We start from the raw sequence: 25754 nt of genomic DNA on the forward strand, positions 1-25754 counted from the left end.
ACCTTCGGGCTTTCCACGGCTCTAGTGGAGGAGCCTCACAGCCCCGTTCATAGCCAGCAGTTGTGCATCTGAGTTCCAGGTTCAAGGACAGGCCTCTGGGCAGAGCCTCTTGGTTCTTACTGCCTAAGGGTGCCACTCCCTTCCCAAATTAATTTAGTCATCTGCATTCTAAGAGCTGCTCAGCCAAAAGAAGCCAGCGTCTGCTGCTCAAAGGAGCCAGAACAGAGAGGGTACTTTAGAAAACCAGCTGAGAGTAATCATGAGGGCTATTATCTTATTGATCAAGGTCCAGCCATTTGCCAAGGTATATACACGTTTATTTAAAAAAGTTTACAGTTTTCATTATACACAACTATTAAGAGGTTATAGTCAGAGGAGGCATGTGTCCTGTTGACAGACGTGCCTACTAGATCATCACAATGCAAGGAGAAAGAAACGTGGAAGGGAGGAGACAGGGCGAGAAAAAATAAGCGATAAAAAGCTTCAGATTTCAGTTAGGGGCTGGCAGTCCCTTTTATCTTTTCAAGTATCACACAATATGTACCAAATACAATCTGTAAATAATGGCCATTTCTTCCCAAGCCCACAGCCAAGATGAGTGTTAGGCTAAATTCAGAGCCCTGGCTCTTCCTCAGATGAGTGGAAAACCTGCGCATGACAGGGCCGGCTCCCCCTTCTCAAAGGGCTTCCTCCCACTCATCCCATCCCTAGCAGAATCGCCGAGGTGTTCACGGGCCAGAGAAAGCACAAACATGGATTCAGAAGTCCAAAGAAATGCAGTTCGTTGCGCTCAATCAGAGATATATGATTTCATTCAACAAGGCTGGAAGCCCAGTTGGGAAGTCGATAAAAAATCTTGCTTTTTTAAATGGCTTTTACTTTTCTAAGTCACTGAAACAAGGAAGGGCCACATGCCGTTTAAAATCAAACACTAGTTCCCAGAGACTTGGTGTCCAGAAACTTGACCCACAGAGGCTAGCGGAGGATCTGTCTTTCATGATTCTCAGCCATCCCAACGGGAGGCCTAACATGAAGCATGTGCCAGGCCAATGCCAACTAGGACTTCAGGGGGCCTTTGGAGGGAAAAATTCCTTTGAGAGGAGACATTCCTCAGGAGCTTAGATCAGCCAGCTGGCAGTCAGAACAGCTTTTGAAGTGGATGAGAAATGTTAGGTACTGGAGAGATGATATGGCAACTCCTGATAATGACCTCACTAGGATAAAATGCTGGTTGAAACTGCACAGTAACCTCAAGGAGGGTGATGAAATTGACGACAAAGCCAAATGTCAGTGTCTAAGATGGCTACCACTGACCCTGTGCCCAAAAGCCCCCCAGTGCTGGGGCTTCCAGAGGGAGCCCAAGGGTGGTGGATTCAATTTTGCCAGGTTGCAACCATCTTGCTTGTTGGTGTTTGGCAAGAGCTTGAGCTCAGTTATGTGAACAGGGGCAAAGAATGGCTTGTGCTGGTAAAACTCAAGGGAGGATCCAAAAACTATGGGCACTAAAAAGGGGAGGGAAACCGCCAGAAGTGGCTCTGACCTGCTGCCGCTGCCACCACCTCTAAAGCCAAGAATGTAGAGCCTCTGCCCAGGGATCTGGATGCTTTCCTGAGTGTTGGAAGGGCAGCCTGGAAAGGCATTTGGTGGTGAAACACCGCTGCTCCAGACTTACGCTACCATCTATTGTTGGGGGCCAGAGTCCTTGGATTCACTGCCAGGCCTTCTTCCAGATCTTTCTGTACCTGTGTGTTTGGGCTCCTACTCCCACCTCTCCCAGGTGCAGGGAGAGGACAAAAAGCATAAGGGACTCTGTTCAACCCAGCAAAAGTCAGTTTCCCAGTGGAGAGGCAAAGCCCCACCCAGAACATAAACATGCATGGGACCAAGGTTAGTGCCCAGACAGGACAGACTTGCACAGAACAAGAGGGCACAGTGGGATCCATGCGGCAATTACAGGAGCTTCCAGTGCTAACAGAGGAGCCTTATACCACCTTCATCACACAGACTTAGATGGACACACACACACACACTCTCGCTCACACTCTCACACATGTGCACACATACACACACACACTCTCTCTCTGCAGCCACACTCAAATCTGCTTAACTCCTACAACCTCCCCCAGCAGGTCATTTGACAATTCTGCATCTTCCGCTCTCTGGTGCTGGGGCTCTGGTCAGAGGCGAGCCAATGTCTTATCATTAGAGAGATGTGGGATTAGGTAAGGGGCAGAGTCATGGCACTGCTCACACACCTTCCCGAAACTGGGGTCTATTCAGTTTTTTGACAAGATCAAAAGCAATTCTTAACTGGTCATTATTTTTTTTAAGGTAAGTAGAACACTATTGTTTATACAATATTGAAAAAATACAATTTTTTATTGTTTGAACTCAAATCACCACCCAGCACTTTAAGCCTACCCTAAATAGCACCTACAATATATGTCATAGCACAAGCAAACTGCAAAGTCAGCAGGTAAGCAAGTTAGACAGTGCCAGCAGAGAGACCCTCCCTCCCCCAAAGCAATGAGAAGACAGCGTGCTAGGTAAGAGTGAAGTACACCATTACATGTTAAATAGTTAATACTACCCTTCCAGCAAGCCACAGATGCTAGATGGATAACTCAGTACGGTTAACTAACCACAGCCCTACATCACTGCACTTTTTTTTTTTTTTTTTAAAGAAAACCTTTTGCTTCATGCCCGTAATTAACATAAAGTAAGTAAATTCTTTGTCTTTTTATTTAGGAAAATAATCATGCTAAAAGCAAGTTGTACTTTATATAGATTTTCAAACGAAAGATTGATTGTGCTTTTTGAATAAAAAAGATAGGGTATCTTCCAACCTCACTGACTTAAACCTTGTGGAATACAGCACTTCTAAACTAAAAACACACGTCAAAAAGAAAAATTAAATAATCCCAGTGGGATGCTCAAAAATCGTCTTTAGAAGGTTTTAGGATTGGCTAATTCTGCTATTATCTTATTGGCTGCGGCAAAAAAAGAACACAGAGCTGCTATCTAAAATTTCTCCAAACTCCCCTCCGAGTTCAGCAGGCAACACTCAGATTTGAAAGAAACTCTGCAGCAACCTGGACATATGGTTAGCTGAGTCGACATTTGATTAGCAGGCATTTTAAACTGATTTCCTCTTAACATACACAGGAGAGAAAACATTTTCTTCCTGCAGGGCATGTTCTACTACATCATATTTCTGAATCCCTTCTTCCTATTCGGTCACTCTCTGAAAAAAGCTGGTTTGTTTTTCCCATGTAGAATCACTCTCGGTACAAGAACCTTTATTTGTTCCAATTATTATTTGTTTTAAATTTAGAACCTGTGTTGGGTCTAAAATACCCATTTCCCACTCCCACAAGCAGATGATGACCAGGCTGCTGCCAAGAGCAGCAGAAAAAGGGAAAACCAAACCAGAACATGAAGGCAAGTACCCAGGGCTTTGCAGTCACCACGTGGGTCGTCTTCTCAAGTCTAATGGTCCATGAGCGGCTTGTCCAAGGAGGCGGCCGCCTCTTGGTAGGTGAAGATGAAATCTGCAACCTTTCTAAGCACAAGACACACACACACACACCAAAAAAATAGCCCCCCCCGAAACACAACCCTCATATTTAAAGCTCTTAAGTTCAGGGTAGCGGTCTCAAACTGCCAAACACTAGGATGAGGATGTGACTCTGCATGTGTTTTGAATGAGAGGAAGCATCGTCCCAGTCACTTTTCTCCTCCTGTGCTGTCCTTTCAAAAACAGGTCTGGATTTCACGCTCTACCCCAAGAAAAAGAACTGGTTCAGAAAACACTTCTCCAAGTTTCTCCAACAGAACACTGTGGCTGCAGGGCCTGGTAGTGTGAAGGGCAGCAACTGACATATAAAAATGTACTTAAAATCAGAGTCAAAAAATGGTTTTAAGTTTTAATACTCTTAATTAGCTCCCTGCTTTATACTGTAACTCCACAGAAGACATAGGGCCACCTAGGATTCACAGGAAGGAGCAGCTCTGATTCTTACATGGCTGGCTCCGATGCCCCCACAGCAGGCCTCTTCCTCCCCAAGTTTTTCCTCTCCATTTCAAAAAAGCACTATTTTATCTTCACATCCAAGAGCTGGTTGGTTTGGTTTGTTTCTTTGGAAACCAATAAAAGAAGCAATTTTTTCCTGTTCTTTTTACTCACGTCTACCTATCAGAGCGGCTATTTCCTTCGACAGTTCAGTAGCACACAGGCTGACTTGGCCACATGGACTCATGAATGCATGCATTCAGACCGCATATTGCTACCAAATGGAATGTGGGAATATGCTATGCACCTCAGGTTGAGAAATGACCAAGAAATCAAGATCTAAAGGGTGATATATAATATATATATATCAATGCTATTATTCATAAAAACCTTGTTTAGTAATAAAAAAAATTGCTTTGTTTAAATATGAATATTATAGTCTGCTTCTCATGGTTAGGAAATAATAGTCTTTCTGAAAAGCAGGTGCTTTTTCTACTACAACTCCATATCCTGGGCCTCATCTTCGGAAAAGTCAGACATAGAGCTCTCCGATGAGCTGTCCCCGGTACCCTCTTCCTGTTCTTTCAGCGCCTCCTCCGTGGCGTATTTCTGGATGTACTCTGCACGGGGTGGGAGAAAGACAACAAGGGCAGTGAGTGGGCAGGCATGTGCTTTGGCGACCCCCAAAAAGCTGGCAAGGCTGCGGAGGTTCAAACTTACCTTGAACACCAGGGGGGACAAAGATGACAGTAATCATGATCACTACAGCTAAGGAGAATCCCATAGGGAGACTTCTTTGGGACAGGGTTTCTGCATTTTGCCCCCCGAGGGAAGGGGTATTGGGAAGAGCAACACAGCAGGCTCAGCTTGCAGGGGAATATGTGTGCTGCAGTACCCCAAGAACTCTTCAGGGACCAGGGAAATGGGAGCCCCACGCTTTCTTTTTACTTTCATCTCCCAGATAGTATAGGACCAGTCATGATTCCATAGTAATTTATAAGGAAATCCCTCATCATTTTTAGATCTGCAGTTACATAATTACGGTCAGTCCAGGTCTATTATTTTAGGAATCGATTTTAGTCTAAACAGATCCTGCCTGTCAGGTTTTTGAAGCAGCTGGCAAAAACCATCGCTCAATCTGCTCAGGACTAAGCTGCTATACGGAGACACCACTCGGCTCTGAGTGGTTTTTCCATGTATAATTTACCTGAAGGTAGATTTCCGCTGCTACAGCCTTGGTGGAACCCTAGGCTGAATAAGACTGCTGAAACGGCTTTTAAGAACTGCTGAATAAACAAACTTGTTCCTAAAAACTCTAAGTGCATACTGTTTTCAAGTGAACAGCCTCCACACAATAGGAAAAGACATGACAGAAACCTATTCAAAATGCAAGCCACACAAAAACACACCCTTGTGGCTTTGTTTTTCCTCCTATAGAGTTGCAGGGACTCACTGCAATAGGAAGATAAGCTGAATGGCCAAATGGGCCTACCAGATTTGAATAACTAGCACAGGGCCTAGCTAAGAATGTTTTTATATTTTAAAAACTGTCTTAAAAAATAATAAACAGAATGTGTGATAAAGGCCACATCTGGCCAATGTGGTCCTTTACAGAAAAGGTTTGCAGACTTGAGACTTAGAGCCCTTCAAATTCATTATAACAAAATTTTATGCTAATGATTTTGATGAGATTAAAGTAGCCCATGATTAGGTAGGAATTTACCTTAATTTACATATTTTAGAGTGAGACAAATGTTTATTCAAACTTTAACAATTTTATTTTTAACCTCTAATGGGTTGACTATTTGGCGTCTTCCTTTGTAGAAGATAAATATTGACCTTTTTTTGACACTAGAATTTGATACTATCAGCCCTCTTTAATGTATTCAAGGAAACAAATGTATATTAAGTACTTACTAGGACAAGGCCTTTGAGAGAGAGAAAGGAAGAGCAAGGTCACCAATGAGGAGGAGGAAACAGAGGAAGATAAAAGGAGCTGCTGAGTGTCACCAGAGGGAAGCAGTTACGGAAGAACTGCCGAGGCAGTCCCAGCCACACTGACCCCCAAGTCCTGCCAGCTATGGCATAGGAGAGGCCACTCCAGGGAAAGGCTTTGTTTTGTTGAAAGTAAGTGGCTGGGATGTTTAAACACAACCTTAAGAGAGAACTATGGCCAGGTGCAGCGGCTCATGCCTGTAAACCCAGCACTTTGGGAGGCCAAGGCGGGTATATCACCTGAGGTTAGGACTTCGAGACCAGTCTGGCCAACATGGTGAAACCCCATCTCTACAAAAATACAAAAAACTAGCTGGGTGTGGTGGCACATGCCTGTAATCCCAGCTACTCGGGAGGCTGAGGAAGGAGAATCACTTGAACCCGGGAGGCAGAGGCTGCAGTGGGCCGAGATCGCACCACTGCACTCCAGCCTAGGCGACAGGGCAAGACTCCGTCTCAAAAAAAAAAAAAAAGGAGTAAGGGCAAAGATGTAGATTCCACTCAGTATCAGAGAGCCCTGAATGGCAGGCAAAGATGTCACCCAGCAAAGGGTTTTGAGCAGGGAAGTGACAGCTTTAGACAGCTCCAATGGTGCCCAGTGCTACGGGCTATCCAATATTTAAACACTTTTTCAAACATGTACTATAATACAGCGCCAACTAAATACGAACACTGACTGTGTTAGCTGTGTTGGGTTGGTGGTGACTGCCACACAAATGGAAATGTCCAGCAGCAGCTTGGGAGAGAGGCCAGGCCTAGACACACATTCAGAAATCATCTCCCTGGAGGGGACTGACTGAAGCTGTGAGAGGTGAAACAGCTCCTCAGGGATGAGAAAGGAAGAGAGGGAGCCCAGGGACCGAGTCCTAAGTGAATGACCACATTTAGGAAATGGAATGAGAAGTTTCCAGAAAGATGAGGGTAACATGTAACACTTGCAGAAAGGTCCAGCAAAATGGGACTTGAGAAGAGTCCAAAGGATTGGGAAGAAATGAGGGCACAGATTAAGCAGAGGAGGGGAAAAAAACTAGAGGAGTTTAAGGTGAGGACGCAAGAAGTTTGAAAATGAAAAGGAATAAACAGCATGACTCCTAAGAGAGCCCACAGGAGCAGATCACTGCTCCTGAAACAGGGAGACCTCTGATGGGGTGGAGGAGGAAGACTGCATTGGGAGGGGGCGGGGGGTTGGGGGAACAAGATCACAGGTTGGTGGTGGGAGTGAGTTTGAGAAATGAGGAAGGGTGTCTCTTATTTATTTCCTATAGTTAGGAACAAAGAAAAGATGCAGGAGGGAAGGGAGAAGATATCAAGGCACAGTAGGAAGTGGGGGTGAGCTCAGGTCCGATGGCCATGATTTTCTGAGATTACTAAGGAAGACAAAATGATAGCCAACATGAACATTTCCGAAGGCTAGGGGTCCATACGCTGGAGTGAGCCATTCTAAGATAAATGTAGGCTCGGTTCTTTTTGTAAATGGGACTATAGCAGACATGTACTGAAACAGGGCTACTGCTAAATTGTTGAGACAGAATGCATATGTGAACTAGAGAAATATACTCTGCTCCAAGATATCTGTGGTTTGCAGACATTGCTAAGTGATTCCTATGTCAAAAGTTTAATATAGTCTCATAACAGCACTTTATCTGGCTGAAACTGACTGACTTTTTCTTCAAATACATGTTTGCTTAGCTATATATTTTGCTACATAAATTAGATATTAATTTGCAAAGCACTTGAGATCTAATTAATTATAGTAAATTTATTTCTGCTTTATCTCAACAACAGCTCCAAACAATACCCTATAGAGACCTTGGAAGAAGAATTAGAAAACAAATAGAAGAAAAGCTATTGTTTCATGAATAGTCCCTGTTTGCCTCATACCTGCACATTTCAGAGTGAAGACCTGCACATTCAAGCTCTGGTAAATTACTTCTACTGCCACCTCTTGCAAATGTACCTCAGAGAGGCCACACATTTTGAGGAAGCAAACATTCTGGACTGCTATGCAGATAGGCCCATCATGTGAAAAACTGGCTAGATACTAATGCCTGCCATTGGTTAAAAACAGCAGGTATATTTCACAAACTTTGAATTCCTTTGCTTCTTGGTGGAGCTTCATGTATCTAGACTTTTCACTATGAAAGTTCTGAAACATACACAGAGGTAAAATGGAAAATCCAATGAACCCAGGTGGAGCTTTAGATTTTTTTTCTTTTTTAAAGACAGAATCTTGCTCTGTCACCCAGGCTGGAGTACAATGGCACAGTCTAGGCTCACTGCAACCTCTGCTTCCTGGTTCAGGCGATTCTCTTGCCTCAGCCTCCCGAGTAGCTGGGACTACAGGCGCATGCCACCACACCAGGCTAATTTTTGTATTTTTAGTAGAGATGGGGTTTCACCATGTTGGCCAGGCTGGTCTCGATCTCCTGACGTTGTGATCCGCCTGCCTCGGGCTACCAAAGTGCTGGGATTACAGGCGTGAGCCACCACGGCCAGTCGCAAACTTATCTTCATTTAAATGAAACTCATATCCCATCAGCACGTAAACTGTTTTAAGAATGGGAAAATAGGATTCTAAATCGCAAAGGATGAGCAAACTGGTGCTACTGCCAGCCGAGGTTGGTGAGCACTACTTCAGCCCACAGCTGTCTCTTTTTAGGCCTAAGAAAAAGTATTAGGAACTAAGTAATTTAAGAAGGACTTTTAATGACTGAAGCCCAACAGATTTAAGTTCTTTTGTCTCCAGGTTAAACTACCCATCCTCTTACCTTTAATTTTCTGCTTGTATTCTTCTGGTCGGTGGAGGTACATGGCTGCAGCGTCACCATTGAGAGGATCTATGGGGTTAGGATAGGCCAACAACTGAGGCAGGAAGGACTCAAATATATTGGTAAGATCTGAAAAACCAAACAAACATGTCACACATGGGAAATGCAAGTTCACCTAAAATTCACTTGCATTCAGTAGTCAAGCTGCTTACCTTCTTAGATATTCACACGGGGATGATTCTCCATACGAGTGTGCTCTATTACATGTGACTTGTATTACACATTCATTTCAATACCAATTTAAACATTTTAATTTTAATTTGAAGAACGAGATAAAGATATACCTGACATTCACTTTGAAAGACAATTTTCCCAATTCTATTTCACTCTATTTATATGGTTATTTCACACAGCCATTTTCTACAGCTTACAAAACCCCCCACTCTGAAAGGTATTCAGATGCTGGGTCTTAAAAGAATTGAAGACAGTTTTTGTGTTTTTTTGTTTTTGTTTTTGTTTTTTTGAGACAGAGTCTTGCTCTATTGCCCAGGCTGGAGTGCAGTGGTGCAATCCTGGCTCACTGAAACCTCTGCCTCCATGTTCAAGCGATTCTCCTGCCTCAGCCTCCCAAGTAGCTGGCACTACAGGCATCGGCCACCATGCCTGGCTAATTTTTGTATTTTTAGTAGAGATGGGGTTTCACCATGTTGGTCAGGATGGTCTCAAACTCCTAACCTCAAGTGACCTGCCAGCCTTGGCCTTCCAAAGTGCTGGGATTACAGGTGTGAACCACTGCGCTCAGCCTTGAACACAATTTTATAGGACTTGACATTTAATTCAATTCTTGCAACTTCTAATGGAGGTAAATACAACCAATTTTTCAATTATTCTGGGTAATGAGGATAGGAATCTATATGGACCACATAAAACTACAAATATTCATAAGACAGATAAGCACCAATCTACTGCATTTATTTATTTAAAAAAGTTTTTTTTTTTGAGAGAAGATCTCACTCTGTTGCCCAAGTTGGAGTGCATAGGTGTGATCATACCTCACTGCAACTTCAAACTCTTGGGCTCAAGCCAACCTCCCAGCCTCAGTCTTCCAAGTAAATTGGACTATAGGCATGTGCCACCATGCCCAGCTAATTTTTTTTTTTTTTAAATAGAGACACGGTCTCCCTATGCTGCCCAGGCTGGTCTTGAACTCCTGGACTCAAGAGATCCTTCCATCTTGGCCTCCCCAAGTGCTGGGATTATAGACGTGACATTTATTAACTCCTTTCTTGCCAGGCATACACAGATGATATCCACACACAGTTAGCAAACAACAAACACCCGCAGTTACCCAGCGTTTTAGAAAAGCAGGCCCTGAGAACCTGGGTATAACACAACCCACACACCCCATAGCTCAGATATGCTGTAACTTCCACACTCTGCTCCTCAGTGAACTGCAGCACCCCTGAGAAATGGAAGGACATGAGAATGCTTCCATGTCTCTGCCCCACTCCAGCTGCTTTGTCATGTTTTATATAAAACATTCCTGTTTCTGGAGACAATGCTGAAGTATACTAAGTAGCATAAAAAACTACTCATTAATTTAGTCAGCTCTTTCAACCAATTTTGCTTTTAACAATGGGCGCTCCTTTGCAGTATTACAGATGAATGCTTTGCCAAGCCACATTGCTTGAGATTTGTGGTTCTCAGCCAAGGGTGATTTTACTCCCCATGGAATTTGGCAATGTCTAGAGACATTTTTGGTTGTCATATCTAAGGGGTGCTACTGGCATCCGGTGGGTGAAGGCCAGGGAAGCTGCTAAACACCACAATGCACAGGACAGCCCCACAACAAAGGATTATCTAGACCAAAATGTCAGCAGTGCTGAGGCTGAGAAACCCTGATCTAGATAAAAGGGGTAGGCAAACCTTTTTGTAAAGGGTCAAATACTTTTAGGCTTTGCAGGCCACATATGGTCTCTGTCATAACTACTCAAAACTCAGCTCTGCCACTGTAACACAAAAGCAGCCAAAGTATAGGTCAACAAATCGATGTGGCTGTATTCCTATAAAACTACATATACAAAAACAAGTACCCAAGGTCTGCCCAACTTTGCTCTAGAATGTCTTACCTATAAGAGGTGGCTCTTATCACTGTAAGGTTAAGAAGCTGAGCAGTTAGAGAATAATCTAGAGCTGTGTTACTCAACCAAACTTTCTGCAGTGATAAAAATGTTTTATATGTGCTCACCTAAACCAATAGCCACTAGCCATAAGTGGCTACTGAGCACTCAAAATATGGCCAGTGTGAATAAGGAAATTAATTTTCAGTTTATTTAATTCTAATTAAATTTAAATAACCACACATGGCTAGTAGATCCTGTATTGGACAGTGCAGGTCTAGAAAATGATGGGCTAGAGGGTCCCATGACAGCTACCACGTCCTGTTCTCACACACCAGGTATTGACACAGAGCAGCTCTGCCTTACAACAAAAGCCACAGACTTGGGGTGATTTCATCAGAGTCTATTTCACCTTCATAAGGCTGACTTCAGAACAGTCCTAAAGAGCCACTTTATAGTAAGGTTCTCATGTACCACGAAAGAAATCCTGACACTCCTAATCAAAAAAGCAAAACAAAAATCACCTTCCTATATAACCCCCAAACTATCTGCAGTAAGATTTTCACCGATGTTTTATCTACAATTTTTTTAAAAAGGGAAACAATTATTATGGTACAAAACCATTGAAAACTATTTGTTTTCAATGAAAAAAATGCTTATACTTGAATGCTGGGTAGAGAAAGGCCATAAAATGGTATGTTTTCTAGAATTACAACTATGTACAGTGTGTATGCATAAGACAAACATTTTAAAAAGCTACATCAAGGCAATAGATGTGTAACTTCTACTTTTCACATTTCAAATGACATTTCTTTTGCCTTTAAAAATCAACATTTTTGGCTCACACCTGTAATCCCAGCACTTTGGTAGGCCAAGGTGGGTGGATCACATAAGGCCAGGAGTTCGACACCAGCCTGGCCAACATGGCAAAACCCTGACCCTACTAAAAAATACAAAAAATTAGCTGGGTGTGATGGCGCGTGCCTGTAGTCCCAGCTACTTGGGAGGCTGAGGCAGAATTGCTTGAACCTGGGGAGGTGGAGGTTGCAGTGAGCCAAGATTGCACCACAGTACTCCAGCCTGGGCAAGTGAGTGGAACCCTGTCTCAAATAAATAAATAAAATAAAAATAACATTTTCCTGTAAATATGTCCTTTCTATTTTGGTATATGTTTGAAATATCCAACAAAACATGAAAAGTCTGAAAATGTTTTTATTTTCTTATCTTTATCCTTGGGTGGGTGAGTTATTAAGGCAGTGGTAGAAAATGCCAAAAGGTAAGCAAATTCAGTTTTACAGGCCAGACACAGTGGCTTACAACTGTAATCCCAACACTTTGGAAGGCTGAGATGGGCAGATCACCTGAGGTCAGGAGTTTGAGACCAGCTTGGCCAACACGGTGAAATCCCGTTTCTACTAAAAATACAAAAATTAGCTGGGTGTGGTGGCAGGTGCCTGTAATCCCAGCTACTTGGGAGGCTGAGGCAGGAGAATTGCTTGAACCCAGGAGGTGGAGTTTGCAGTGAGCCCAGACTGCGCCATTGCACCGCAGCCTGTGCAACAAGAGCAAAACTCTATCTCAAAAAAACAAAAATAAAAACAAAAAACAGTAGTTTTACAATTGAATGTGATCCCATAGCAGGGAAAAGTTAAACAATAGTTACATTAACAGTAATTTTTTTTTTTTTTTTTTTTGAGACGGAGGCTTGCTGTCAACCAGGCTGGGGTGCAGTAGTGCAATCTCCACTCACTGCAAGCTCCGCCTCCTGGGTTCACGCCATTCTCCTGCCTCAGTCTCCCCAGCAGCTAGGACTACAGGCACACGCCGCCACACCCGGCTAATTTTTTTGTACTTTTAGCAGAGAAGGGGTTTCACCGTGTTAGCCAGGATGGTCTCGATCTCCTGACCTCGTGATCTGCCCGCCTCAGCCTCCCAAAGTGCTGGAATTACAGGAGTGAGCCACCGCGCCCGGCCCATTAACAGTAATATTAACAGTAATGGCAGGTTAATGCTTACATAGTGCTTACTACAAGCAAGGAACTCTTCCATGGTCTGCATATACACTCTTAATTTCACTACAGTCAATGAGGTAGGCACCATTTTACAGATGGAGAAATTGAGGCACACAGAGCTTAAGTATGGATCAGGAACTCAAACCTGAGCTCATCCACTATGCTGCCTCTGTTACTGGATAAAACACACACTGCCGCGGCCGCAAATTTCACGAAGGCACAAGCTCCCCATGTCTCTGGGTCAAAATCGCACACCATCGCTGGCAGGGAAGCTAAATCCATGGATCAGAGATGATCACCCTCCTCCCCAAAGAATCCCTCACAAGTGCAAAGAAGCATGCTAAGCAAAGGACGTTCAGATGTTTCTGTGGCTATTCACAGAGATGGTGTGCTTGTTTTCATGCAGCTCCACCGCAGGAGGTAACCCGCAGACACCTGCACACAGCGAACGGAAGGCTCCTCCTGCCATATTATTATTACAGGTGCTGCTCAAAAGGATTAGCAGCTGGATGCTATTACATAACAACGAAAACCTTTAAAAACAAAGCATAGGTTTTATGTTCTGAAGTAATGTTCAGAAGTGCTTCAGGGCTAGAGAAATATTACAGACAACGTGTTATAAAACTAGGAGTTTAGCGTGTCCCAGAAAGAGATTTTATACCCTTTCCTACTACTTTTAAGTTTCCTCAAGCTACCAATAAAAGGCTTTGCCTATGAATTTGTTCCAAACAAATAAAAGAACCCTTAATTATTGGTTCTTCCTTCCTGTATCTACCGTCTTCCTGCATTAACACATTTTTGATCCATTTTACAGAAGTGCTGAGTCACACCTGTAAAACAGAAGAGCAGAAAAGGAAACACATGAGGCCCAGTTTTGGGTGAAGACGACAACTTCGGGAGGCCAGGATGTGATGGCTCTGCCATCTTAAAGCAATAAGGCCTTCCTGCAAGTGGCTAACACAGTGATTACTCCTAAGGGTGATTCTGAAAGGAGCATCTCTCAAATGTGCAGAAAGTCTTCTTTCAAGATAAATACACTGGCAGAGAAGACTAAAACTATAAATCAAGAATAAAATAAAGATGCTCATCTGTAGAAAAATAAAGAACATTTTTTCCCTAGATTTTTGTTAATGATAAAACGATAAAAATGTGTCGATAATGATAACGATAAAAATGTGTCAGTTCAAAGATCTTTATCTAAAAACATTAACCTTCAATTTTTTTAAAGGAAGAGAGCCAGATACAGTTGACCTAAACCTGTAGAGTACAGTCAGCCGACCCCATTTCCGCCTGTCTTAGCTTTTAAAGGAAGTCCCAAGATCCCCGAGTATATGGTTTATGATGAGCAAACAGCTCTTACTTTTGCCTTAGACTCAATTAGAACCAAAATGTGGTTCATTAGCACTGACTCTTCAGTCTGATCTTATATTAATGTTAAAATTATAACACTCATATCTCAGTTTAGGCATATAATTTATATTCATATTTAATATTTAAAAACAGGCTGGGCACAGTGGCTCATGCCTGTAATCCTAGCACTTTGGGAGGCCGAGGCAGGTGGACTGCCTGAGGTCAGGAGTTTCAGACCAGCCTGGCCAACGTGGCAAAACCCTGTCTCTACTAAAAATACAAAAAATTAGCCAGGCGTGGTGGTGGGCACCTGTAATCCCAGCTACTTGGGAGGCTGAGGCAGGAGAATTGCTTGAACCTGGGAGGCAGAGGTTGTAGTGAGCTGAGATTGTACCACTGCACTCCAGCCTGGACAATGGAGTGAGACTCCCAAATCATAAACAACTTATCATCAAAAGTAGCATCACTTAGTCTAGAGCAGTGGTTCTGGGCTGTCTAGGTCCTGCTTGTCCATCAATTACCTGTGGAGTTTTTCCAAAAACTTGCTTAGCATCCTAAGGTTGCAGCTTCATACCTACCCCAGGGCTTCTGGTTTAGGACCAGATGGGATCTGTATGTGTGTGATACAGACATCTGTGTGCAAAATGCACAGGAAATACTACCTGGCCCATGATCCCCTATCCCCAAAGAATAGATGGGAAGGAAAGGGCCATTTGCTCGTAGGTTCTTTTGTGCAAGAAAATGTTCACCTCTAACAGCTCGACTCTGGTTTAGTGACATTCCCTGACCCTTCCCACTTTCTTTTCTGCACACTGCTGTTACCACTGTTATCTCTAGGCAGAGGTGTGCCAAACCTCAGGCAGTCAAAAGCAGATCTGTTCTGGAGGGGAACTAAAGGGCCACTTTGGAGGAGAATGGGTATTAGAGGATGGTTAGAATCATCACCTAACACAATGTGGACATCTGGCAGAGAAAATTCCATTAGGCTGAACTGTCTCCAGCAAACAGAAAGCTGGCTCCTCAGTGGTGAACAACAGATGAAAAATCTAAAAGACCACAAGTCTAATCTCAGGCTTTCCACTGCCTTGCTCTTTGACCTTGGGCAGGTCTCTTCCTTTCTACATCTCAATTTCTTCACTGCAAAAGGAGAAGTATAACATTGCTATTCCTTACAGGGAAGTAACACACATTACTAAAAGTGACTATAAGATATACTTCAAATTGCACCAGAGAACTAAACTATTAATACAAATATGACATCCTCAAAGGGTAGACATTTCAGCTACCTGTATCCCTTAAAGAATATGTATTAATTAAAAAGAGTTACACTGAAAAAAATGTACCAATTCTTAAAGTAAAATCGCCCTATTCCAGGTGACTCACAATGAAATGGTGCAGGGCTTGAAGGAGAAAACACAAGAGGGGATGAATCACACATCTCATGTTTTATTCTTGGCTATTTATGAACCAGTGACCACAAGTTATTTCTTTTTCCTCTATTTCCTTTGAAATAAATGGAAAATTTCAAGCTGGGCAAGGTGGTTCATGTCTGTAATCCTAGCACTTTGGGAGGCCAAGGCAGGAAGACGGCCTGAGCCCAGGAGTTCAGTAACAGCCTGGGCAACATAGGGAGATCCGGTCTCTACAAAAAAAAAAAAAAATAAATAATAATAATAATAATAATTGGGCATGGTGGCATGTGCCTGTGGTTCCAACTACTCAGGAGAGTAGGTGCTCAGTAGTTGCCGAGGTAAGAGGATTGCTCAAGTCAGGGGCAGGTGGATGGGTCGAGGCTGCAGTATGTTGTGATGCCACTGCATACCAGCCTGGGTGACAAAGCAAGACCCTCTCTCTACCACTCCCCACTCAAAAAAAAAATGTAATATACACTGCTTTCTGCAGGTTAAAATCCTGTGGATACCCAAACCTTGACATGCTCTGCCTCACTGGGAACCACAATTAGCACACAGGCAGTCATTTTGGAGACTTTTACCTAAATATTGTTCATTTGTTTTATGGACTTAATACTGAAAAATACATGCTGTAACTCAGAAACCACCACCAAGTGGTGCTAAGTGCCAAGAACCATCAAAGCCATTCTTCCGTTACCCCACTTACCCCATCCCCTTTCTCCTTCTACTACCTGTCCCCCAGAAGCCCAACATCCTGTTAAAAACAAATAACAAAAAACTTATCGGGAAAGACATCAGCATCCTGCACAGCGGCTCAAATTCTGTGGCATTTGCATTTTAAGAATTAGCTTTGTACGCTGTTACCCCGGGAAGCCATCATCCTATAATTATTATTATTATTATTATTATTTTTTTTTTTTTTTTTCGAGACGGAGTCTCGCTCTATCTCCCCAGGCTGGAGTGTAGTGGCGCAATCTCAGCTCACTGGAACCTCTGCCTTTTGGGTTCAAGCAATTCTCCTGCCTCAAGCTCTCGAGTAGCTGGATTACAGGTGCACGCCCAGCTAATTTTTTGTATTTTTAGTAGAGACAGGGTTTTGCCATGTTGGCCAGGCTGGTCTCGAACTCCTGATCTCAGGGTGATCCATCCACCTCAGACTCCCAAAGTGCTGGGATACAGGCATGAGCCACCGCGCCTGGCCATCCTACAATTTTAAAGGAATAAGTCTACTGGGTGTGGTGGCTTGTACCTGTAATCCCAGTTACTCAGGAGGCTAAGGAGGGAGGATCACTAGAGCCCAGGAGTTTGAAGTTACAGTGAACTATGATCACAACTACTGCACTCCAGCCTGGATGACACAGTGAGACCCAGTCTCTCTCTTTTTTTTTTTCCAGAGACAAGTTCTATGTTGCCCAAGCTAGTCCCAAACTCCAAGGCTCAAGTGATCCTCTTCGCCTTGGCCTCCCAGTGCTGGGATTACAGGCGTGAGCTACCATGCCCAGCTGAGGCCCAGTCTCTTTAAATAAAAAAGAAAGAAAGAAAAATAAGAAGTCTATGTTGGTAACTACCAAATCCATATAACTGGTCCTTCATATGTCTAGTCTTGTAGTCTTATCAAACTTTACATGTCTAAGATTATTTTCCTGAAAACCCATTCCCTTCACCTAATGAAGGGAGTAGGTTGACTCTAACGCCCTGGCTCTCAGGCTCCAAGCCTCTGGAAGGAATCTGGCTAGGTGTTCTTCCTTTCTTCCATGTACTCACTCAGTTTCCCAGAAATGTCTCTAGTTTTTCTTTTATTTCCCCTGGCATGTAACTATGTCAAAACCAATATATCATTCCAGCCCTGGATCAGGGCAGCCATCTACTAAATGGCCTTAAAGGCTCTATACTCTCACCTTTGTAATCAGAGAAAGTTTCCTTAAAACAATCACTTAGGTCATTTCCCACAAACAATAAGTTCCTCTTGCCCTCAATCAAAATTCTGCAACCTGGAGAACTGCTTGAACTCGGGAGGTGGAGGCTGCGGTAAGCCAAGATCACGCTGCTGCACTCCAGCCTGGACGACAGAGCAAGACTCTGTCTCAAACAAAAACAAAAACAAAAAATAAAAAACAAAAAACACATCACTATGTACCCCATGAATATGTACAATGATTATTTGTCAATCAAAATTCTGCATCCTCCAGAAGCATGCTATCCAAACTTCTTTCATCATCCCTCTCCATCTGGGGGAGGACTCCTGGCTTTCCAAGCTGAAAATCACAGGGATAGTCACTACTGTCTAAGGTATTTATCTGTTCTGTAATTCAATAAGGAACAGGGCTGACAGGAAAGGAAAGAAAAATCCTGTTCACACCTAGAGGAAAACATGGACAAAAATCACAAGTCAATTGTTGTCTAGAACTGATGATTCCCTCTGTGACTTACATAGATCTCTTTCCCCTGAACTTTTGGTCATTATAGTTGAAACTCCTGGGAATTTCACCCACGTTATTCACATCCTTGACTACTAGAGAAAAGCAGCTGTTGACCTTTCAAAATTCCATTGGTTGACTTTAGGAACTGTATTGAATTCGTCATGAACTGCCATGCAAGTCATGAATTTTACAATATGTGCCCAAAATAAAGCCAACCATAAAATCTCATTCATTCCACAATTATTTTTGGTGGTGGTGGTGGGTATCTACTATATGCACAAAAACCAGGTAGCTTTTTTTTTTTTTTTGGTAAGGCTTGAAATAGGGCAAATAAATTAAGATCTCCAGATTTCTTTAGGTACTTAATAATTTGGAGTTAACAGATTTTCCTCAAGGGTGTATTAGACACCATAATTAATAGATCTTTACCTTCTACTCCTTTACCAGCTCCTACAAAGCAGCAATATTAATAATGGTTGAATTTTTAATTTTATCCTGCTTGCAGTCTGTAAACATTAAAAGACAGTGAAATTCTACAAGAAAAGAAGAGTAGTCAAAAACCTATAAAGAGTCCTACACTGCACACAACTAAGCAGTTGTTATTTTTGAAAAAAACTTGCAAACAGAGGGCCCTAAAAGATGACAGACAGCCCCTCAAGGAAAACTTCAGTAAAACCAATCGGATAGGCAGGCAGAATTCAAAGAAACAGTTTTGAGATTAAAAGTAATATTCTCTAAAATAACTAATTTGAGCCGGGCGCAGTGGCTCACGCCTGTAATCCCAGCACTTTGGGAGGCTGAGGCGGGCGGATCACTTGAAGTCAGGGGTTCAAGACCAACCTGGCCAACATGGTGAAATCCTGTCTCTACTAAATATACAAAAATTAGTCGGGTTTGGTGGTGGGCGCCGGTAATCCCAGCTACTTGGGAGGCTGAGGCAGGAGAATCGCTTGAACCCAGGAGGCAGAGGTTGCAGTGAGCCGAGATTGCACCACTGCACTCCAGTCTGAGTGACAGAGCAAGACTCCATCTCAATTAAAATAAAATAAAATAAAATAATTAATTTGAACTCAACTTCAGTGACAAAAAGCCCATTTCTCCACCTGTTTTGAGGGCACACAGGTGGCGAGCTGAAGCAACCCATCAGACTTCCTGCAGTGCTGTGGCTCAGGCCCAACTGGCCACAGGGCTCACAATGCTGCACCTAGTTTACTGAAGGCTAACTAGCTGCAATTAAGATAATATAACCCGCCACCAAATACTAAAAGGTATATTAAAGAATTCATACAATTACTTGACTGAGAGGGTCTCATGTGTGGATAAAATATATAAAAAGTCTAAGCTCAGCAGATTCACATATCTTCTCATATTAGCCCATGGGGATCTTAAAAAGATAAAGTCTTAATGAAGAGGGCCATGCAGGCAACAAAACAAAACAAAATAAAAAACAAAAACAGGTGAAAACACCTCCGAAAAGAAGTGGGATGCTTAAAAAACACACCAAACTCTTCCCTCCTCCCACCTCTCAAAAAAGGTGGCTGGGTGCAGTGGCCCATGACTGTAATCCTAGCACTTTGGGAGGCCCAGGTGGGCAGATCACTTGAGCCCAGGGGTTCGAGACCAGCCTGGACAACATAGTGACACCCCCATCTCCAGTATAAATAAAAAATTAGCCTGATGTGGTGGTGCATGCCTGTAGTCTCTGCTATTTGAGAGGCTGAGACAGGAGGATCACTTGAGCCCAGAAGGTTGAGGCTGCAGTGAGCCACGCTGCACTCCAGCTTGGGTGACAGGGCAAGACCTTGTCTCAAAAAAAAAAGAAAAAAAGAATAATTAGGAATTCAAACACTCAAAGAATGTTTGCAACATACATGATAAATACATTTAAATCTCAGTAGTAGCATTTTGGTTTTTAAGTATTTGAAGCTAGAAACAGGTGTTCCTGTGCTGTGTGGGAAAGGGCAATATGAAAGATGCAGGGCGCTGGCCTGGCGTGGTGGCACACGCCTGTAATCCCAGTACTTTGGGAGGCCGAGGCAGGTGGATCATGAGGTCAGGAGTTCAAGACCAGCATGGCCAAGATGGTGAAATGCTATCTCTACTAAAACCACAAAATTAGCCAGGTGCGGTGGCAGGCGCCTGTAATCCCAGCTACTTGGGAGGCTGAGGCAGGAGAACTGCTTGAACCCAGGTGGCAGAGGTTGCAGTGAGCCAAGATTGTGCCACTGCACTCCAGCCTGGGTGACAGAGGAAGACTCTATCTCAAAAAAGAAAGAAAGAGAGAGAGAAAGAGAGAGAGAGGGAAGGGGGAGGGGGGGAGGGACAGAGAAAGAGAAAGAAAAAGAGAAAGAGAGAAAGAAAGAAAGAAAGAAGAGAAAAGAGAAGAGAAGAGAAAAGATAGACGGATAGATGGATGCAGGGTGCTGAAACTGGGAAAACCAGCCACATTCTGCTCAGGGCCAGGCTACCAGGCCACCAAACTGAGGTGTGTAGTTACAGGACATGGACTGTTTTTAAAGCATTCCAAACCCGCTTAAAAGGTAATTTCCCATTCATTGCCTAATTGTAGCCCCTTTCCCCCCAACATATTTAAACTTCAGAGAGTTGCAGAAGAAAATAAGTGCTACTGCATAGATCACAATGAAGAAAACAAGCTCTTGTTCATCAAAAACACTGCTCTTGTTGCATTGTCAATCTCAAAACAATTCTCATCTATTTGGGTGTTTTTTAGAGGTAATTCATCCTCGTTCAAACCTTATGACCCTGCTTACCTTAAGAGCTTGTAAGCTAAAACATGGTAATAGGATTTGTTATTAACCTTCCAGAAATGAGGGCAGTTAATGTGTAATTAGCTAGCTGGATAGTCCTGCTGTCATACTAAAACTCGCTATTCAAGCTTGTAATTACTAGACAATAATTTAGTTGTTAATACCAGAAAAGAATAACAAGAGGTAACTTCCTGCAATTACAAGCCAAGTGTCCATACGCTGGGAAGACTTTATAACTCAGTAATCATAAGTGAATGAAGATAAAACAAATCAAGGTTACATTTACATATAATCAAGAATGAAACAAGCCCTAAAATCAGAGCCCCTACGAAAGTAGAGCATAGCTGTGGCTGTCTTTCAGAGCCATACCCTGGCTGGCTCATGTCCCACGATCCAAAAAGCCTGGACCACCCCATGGTTTTAAAGCTGACCACCAGTGAGTGTGGTATTTTTAATGAATGTCCACTAAGTTGTTCAAAGCCAGCAAGACTCCATTTTTATGTATATAACTAGTTAGACTCCTGAGCCACATACACCACATCTGAAGATTTCCAAGCAGACAGATAAAGAAGGTTGGTTATGGAGCTAGCTAAGCACTGTTGAAGCGCAAATCCACAACTGAGCACATTTCTTTATTATGTACAACAGGTGACATTATCCCAATAGTACTGGACAGAATTGCTCTACTTGGCCTCTATCTACAAATAATGACATACAGCTGTTCCAAAGGCAGGATGACGTTTGTGATTCAACATGGACAGATCAATACTGAAGTTCTCAAGCTGTTCAAATAGTAGTTGGCCAATTAATCATCCATGCAGACACATACATGTATTTCTTATCTGTGTAGTTACACTAAAATGTTTAGGAAACAGCATGCACTAATCCAGCATAAAGCATTATTTTAAGATATACCTTCTGCCAAAATCTGAATTATTTGGGAAGATTCACAGACTATCTAACTGAAAAGGGGATGGGATAAGTGTTAAATTTGTATTTTAAATTTCTAAATGCCTGGTAAAATAAATTTTAGGTGCCTGTAGTCCCAGCTACTCGGGAGGCTGAGGCAGGAGAATGGCGTGAACCCGGGAGGCAGAGCTCGCAGTGAACTGAGATCGTGCCACTGCACTCTAGCCTGGGCGACAGAGCGAGACTCCGTCTCAAAAAAAAAAAAAAAAAAATTATATCTCTTGCCTAATCTCAAAGTCCTTGAAGTATTCCTTCTGTTGTAGTCAATTTCATTTGCCTGTTACTAACTCCCCAGATAACTCTAGGGGAAGACTTTTCCCAAATGTTGATTTTTCTCCCCAGCAAAATAAGAGTAGAAGTATCTAGTCCACTGGCTAGCAACCCTAAGAGTGAAAATGTAAACTGCCCAATTTCATAAGAAAATTGTCTTCCACCTCACTTCTCCACAACTTTTTTTTTTTGTTTGTTTTTTTGAGATGGAGTTTTGCTCTTATTGCCCAGGCTGGAGTGCAATGGTGCAATCTGGGCTCACTGCAACCTCCGCCTCCCGGGTTCAAACAATTCTCCTGCCTCAGCTGTCTGAGTAGCTGGAATTACAGGCATGTGCCACCACGCCTGGCTAATTTTGTATTTTTAATAAAGATGGGGTTTCTCCATGTTGGTTATGGCTGGTCTTGAACTCCCGACCTAAGGTGATCCGCCTGCCTCGTCCTCCCAAAGTGCTGGGATTACAGGCATGAGCCACCGTGCCCAGCCTACAACTTAATCCATCATATAAATAATTTACGAAGGCAGTCAAAGAATGAGTTAAACGAAAGCTGGAGAGAGAAACACATTTGCAGGGATCAAGCATGCCTGGTCCAGAAGGGTGGGATGAGAGAGAGATTAAAGCTGTATTGCAGTGAAGGCACCTGGGCCCCCAGGAGTGCAGGGTGATAAGCCAACTACAGATAAAATATATTTTGGAGAAAAAAAGGAAAACTGGAAAATAGAAGAGTGCTTAAAAAGCTACCTGTGGCTTAATGAACTCTCCTATCAGTCCTTAAAATTAATTTGTTTTGAAATGGAAATCCAGATCCCCTTGGCTACATTTTATGTTTCTCAGAGCTTCTGTCACTGCTGTCTGGAAGAGCAGGAAGGGATGCAAAAAAAAAGATGCTATCATGCAGGAAGCCAAAATCACTTTGGTCATCTGCTACTTTCTGTTTAATGTCATAACAATAACAATAGATAACTTCATACTTGATAACTTCATACTGATGGCAAGCATCTTACAAAATTAATCCGATTCCTCACTGTAATTAGCTCTCTTGTAAGGTTAAATAATACAAAATTAAAAATTACTGGGTGAGTAAACCACAATTATACCAATTTTGAACTCTGAATAAACAAATTGCACATACACTTGGCAAAGAGAAAACAGGATAAGAACAGAAGCAATGAGTCAACTGGCTTACCAGAAATCAATGGCGGGGAAGGGTGTGAGGGGACAGAGGACTAAATTTACTGCTAACATGAATGTTGTTTAATATCAGGCTATGATTAACATACATCTGAAATTTCAACCGTGAATTGTTGTTACGCTACAAATATGTATACCCACAGAACAGTACATGTCCTGGGGCAAGGTAAATGGCAGGAAATTTCACAATCCACTCCCTGCTCCCTCATCGAATCTACAGCAGAGGAAAGTGTTGAAACAAGTTTTAGGTGCCAGGCTTAGCCTTTTGCTTTTCAGTTGAATATTTATGTTGACACGCCAACTTTCTCCTATTAGTTATTTAGTGTTAGTTTTTTGTTTTTTGTTTTTTTTTGGCGGGGCAGGGGTTGGCGGGGGCGGTCCTTTGAACTAAGATTCTCTCAGGAACCACTGCAGGAAATGAAGTGATTCAGAACTCACCAATTATGAACTAACCTTCAACGCCAGAGGCTTTAACAGTTTCTAATAAAAATTCAGTTCAGATCTCAAGTTCAGATAAGTCTGAAAAAACACTTCAAGGTCATCTGAACGAACATATTCTACCAGTACTTTATATAATTGTATTTACCTGTTCCTAAAACTTTCCGTGAAAGAAATGTTGAATTTTCTTGAGAAATAGTTTTGAGCAAAATGTCAAAACAATTCTCCCATGCTCAGTATACTTTTGACTATACTCTGAAAATATTTCTTCTTGTTTTCCTGCACTTACCTGTTAGTGTGCTCACACTCCTGTATTATGGAACATGTTCAGTAACTCATACACATGTAACACAGAAGTCTGCTTTCAGTTCACTTGGACCAACGTGGTTTAACTCTTGCTGCTTATTAAATGCTTTGCAAGCTAATGTAAGTATATTAACATTTTATAAATGTGATGAAAACTTACTCATGTTGGCTACTTTACAAAGTAGTCTATCAGTCCTCAAATAGTTAAACATATTATCCAGCAATTTCACTCCTAGGTATATACCCAAGAGAAATGCAAACATGTCTACACAAAAACTTGTGCACAAATATTTATAACACTCATAATAGCCAAAAGACAGCAATAACCCAAATGTCTATTATCTGACAAATAATGTGGTTTATCTACACAATGAAATATTATTCAGCCATAAGAAATTCCGATACATGCAACACGGATCAACCTTGAAAACATTATGCAAAGTGGAAAAAAAAACAGTCACAAAAGACCACATATTATATAATTACGTTTCTAAGAAGTGTCCAGAAAAGACAAATCCACAGAAACAAAAAGCAGATTCGTGGTTGCCTAGGGCGAATAGTTAAAGGGTACACATTTATTTTTGAGGTGATGAAAATGTTCTAAAATTGACTGTGGTGATGGCTGCATATAACTGAATGTATTAAAAACTACTGAATTACACACTTTAAATGGGTGAGTTGCATGTCTGTGAATTATAATTCAGTGAAACTGTTATTTTTTTTAAAAACCTGTTCTGAGACATGAAGTACTTGACAGTCAGCAAACATCTTTCACAAAGCTTTTCTGGTCAATGGTAAAAGCTTTAGCAAAACTAAACATCAATTTACTTCATTGTAATTGGAACCAGATTGCAGTATTTTGATATGTACATTTTTAAAATGTGAATGTAGTTTAAGAAAACACATCATTACATCAGATATTCCAGGCAGCCTGCCATGAGACATTTTTACCAAAAAAACCATCTTAAAAGGAATCCATTTAATCAAGCTCGGAGTGTATGTTCTTTCTTGTTGCCTCAACTATATGTCATCATCTCCCCTAAAACTCTCTTGTTAAACAGTTCTGGACATGATTAATTCACTCATTAAGACAACAAATAGTCGAACCCTTATTGTGCACCAGGCACTGTTATAGTCACGTGTGTGTGTGCCTGTGCGTGTGTATAGAGAGAGAGAGACGAGAACAAGACAAAGTCCCCACTCATGGTGCTTACAATCCAAGGGGATAAGATAAATAATAAACAAATACCAGTTTTAGAAGCTTATTGAAAACGGGGTACTAGCCAGGCATGGTAGTATGCACCTATAGTCCCAGCTACTGGGGAGGCTGAGATGGGAGGACTGTTCGAGCCTAGGAGCTCAAGGCTGCAGTGAGCTATTGTCGCACCACTGCATTCCAGCCTGGGCAACGGAGTGCAACTCTGTTTCTATGTATTAAAAAATAATTTTAAAATTAAAAAATATATATACAACTGGGTGCTGTGCTATGGAGGGGTGTGATTTCAGATGGAGTAGCTGGGAAAGGAAACTGCTCTGAGGAAGTAATATGTGAGATGAGTGAAGAAGGTGCCAACCACACAAAGATCAGGGGGGAATATCCCAGGTAGAGAAAATAATTTTTGAATGGCACAATCAGGTGGAGGCAGGGATTAACTGTGTTCTGCTGGTGACCCACCTTTCTCTGTGATTCTCATTTACCAATCTAGTTCAAGGATATCTGGC

The 25754-nt window shown here is 42.3% G+C and overlaps 1 protein-coding gene across 2 annotated transcripts in view; it reads right to left on the minus strand.

Annotated features, from left to right (window-relative positions):
* Positions 1-295: 295 nt before the first annotated feature.
* Positions 296-25754, minus strand: part of UBE2H (ubiquitin conjugating enzyme E2 H) — a 121390-nt gene continuing 95931 nt past the window's right edge. For both annotated transcript variants that reach the window (XM_003318791.7, XM_001144807.8), the window contains 2 exons: positions 8776-8904; positions 296-4632 (listed from right to left, as the gene is read on the minus strand). In XM_003318791.7, coding sequence (XP_003318839.1) covers positions 4508-4632; positions 8776-8904 — 254 coding nt within the window. In that variant the 3' untranslated portion in view covers positions 296-4507. The remainder of the gene's footprint in view (positions 4633-8775; positions 8905-25754) is intronic.

Source organism: Pan troglodytes, chromosome 6 (assembly GCF_028858775.2).
Source record: "Pan troglodytes isolate AG18354 chromosome 6, NHGRI_mPanTro3-v2.0_pri, whole genome shotgun sequence".
In the NCBI taxonomy this organism is placed as follows: Eukaryota; Metazoa; Chordata; class Mammalia; order Primates; family Hominidae; genus Pan; species Pan troglodytes.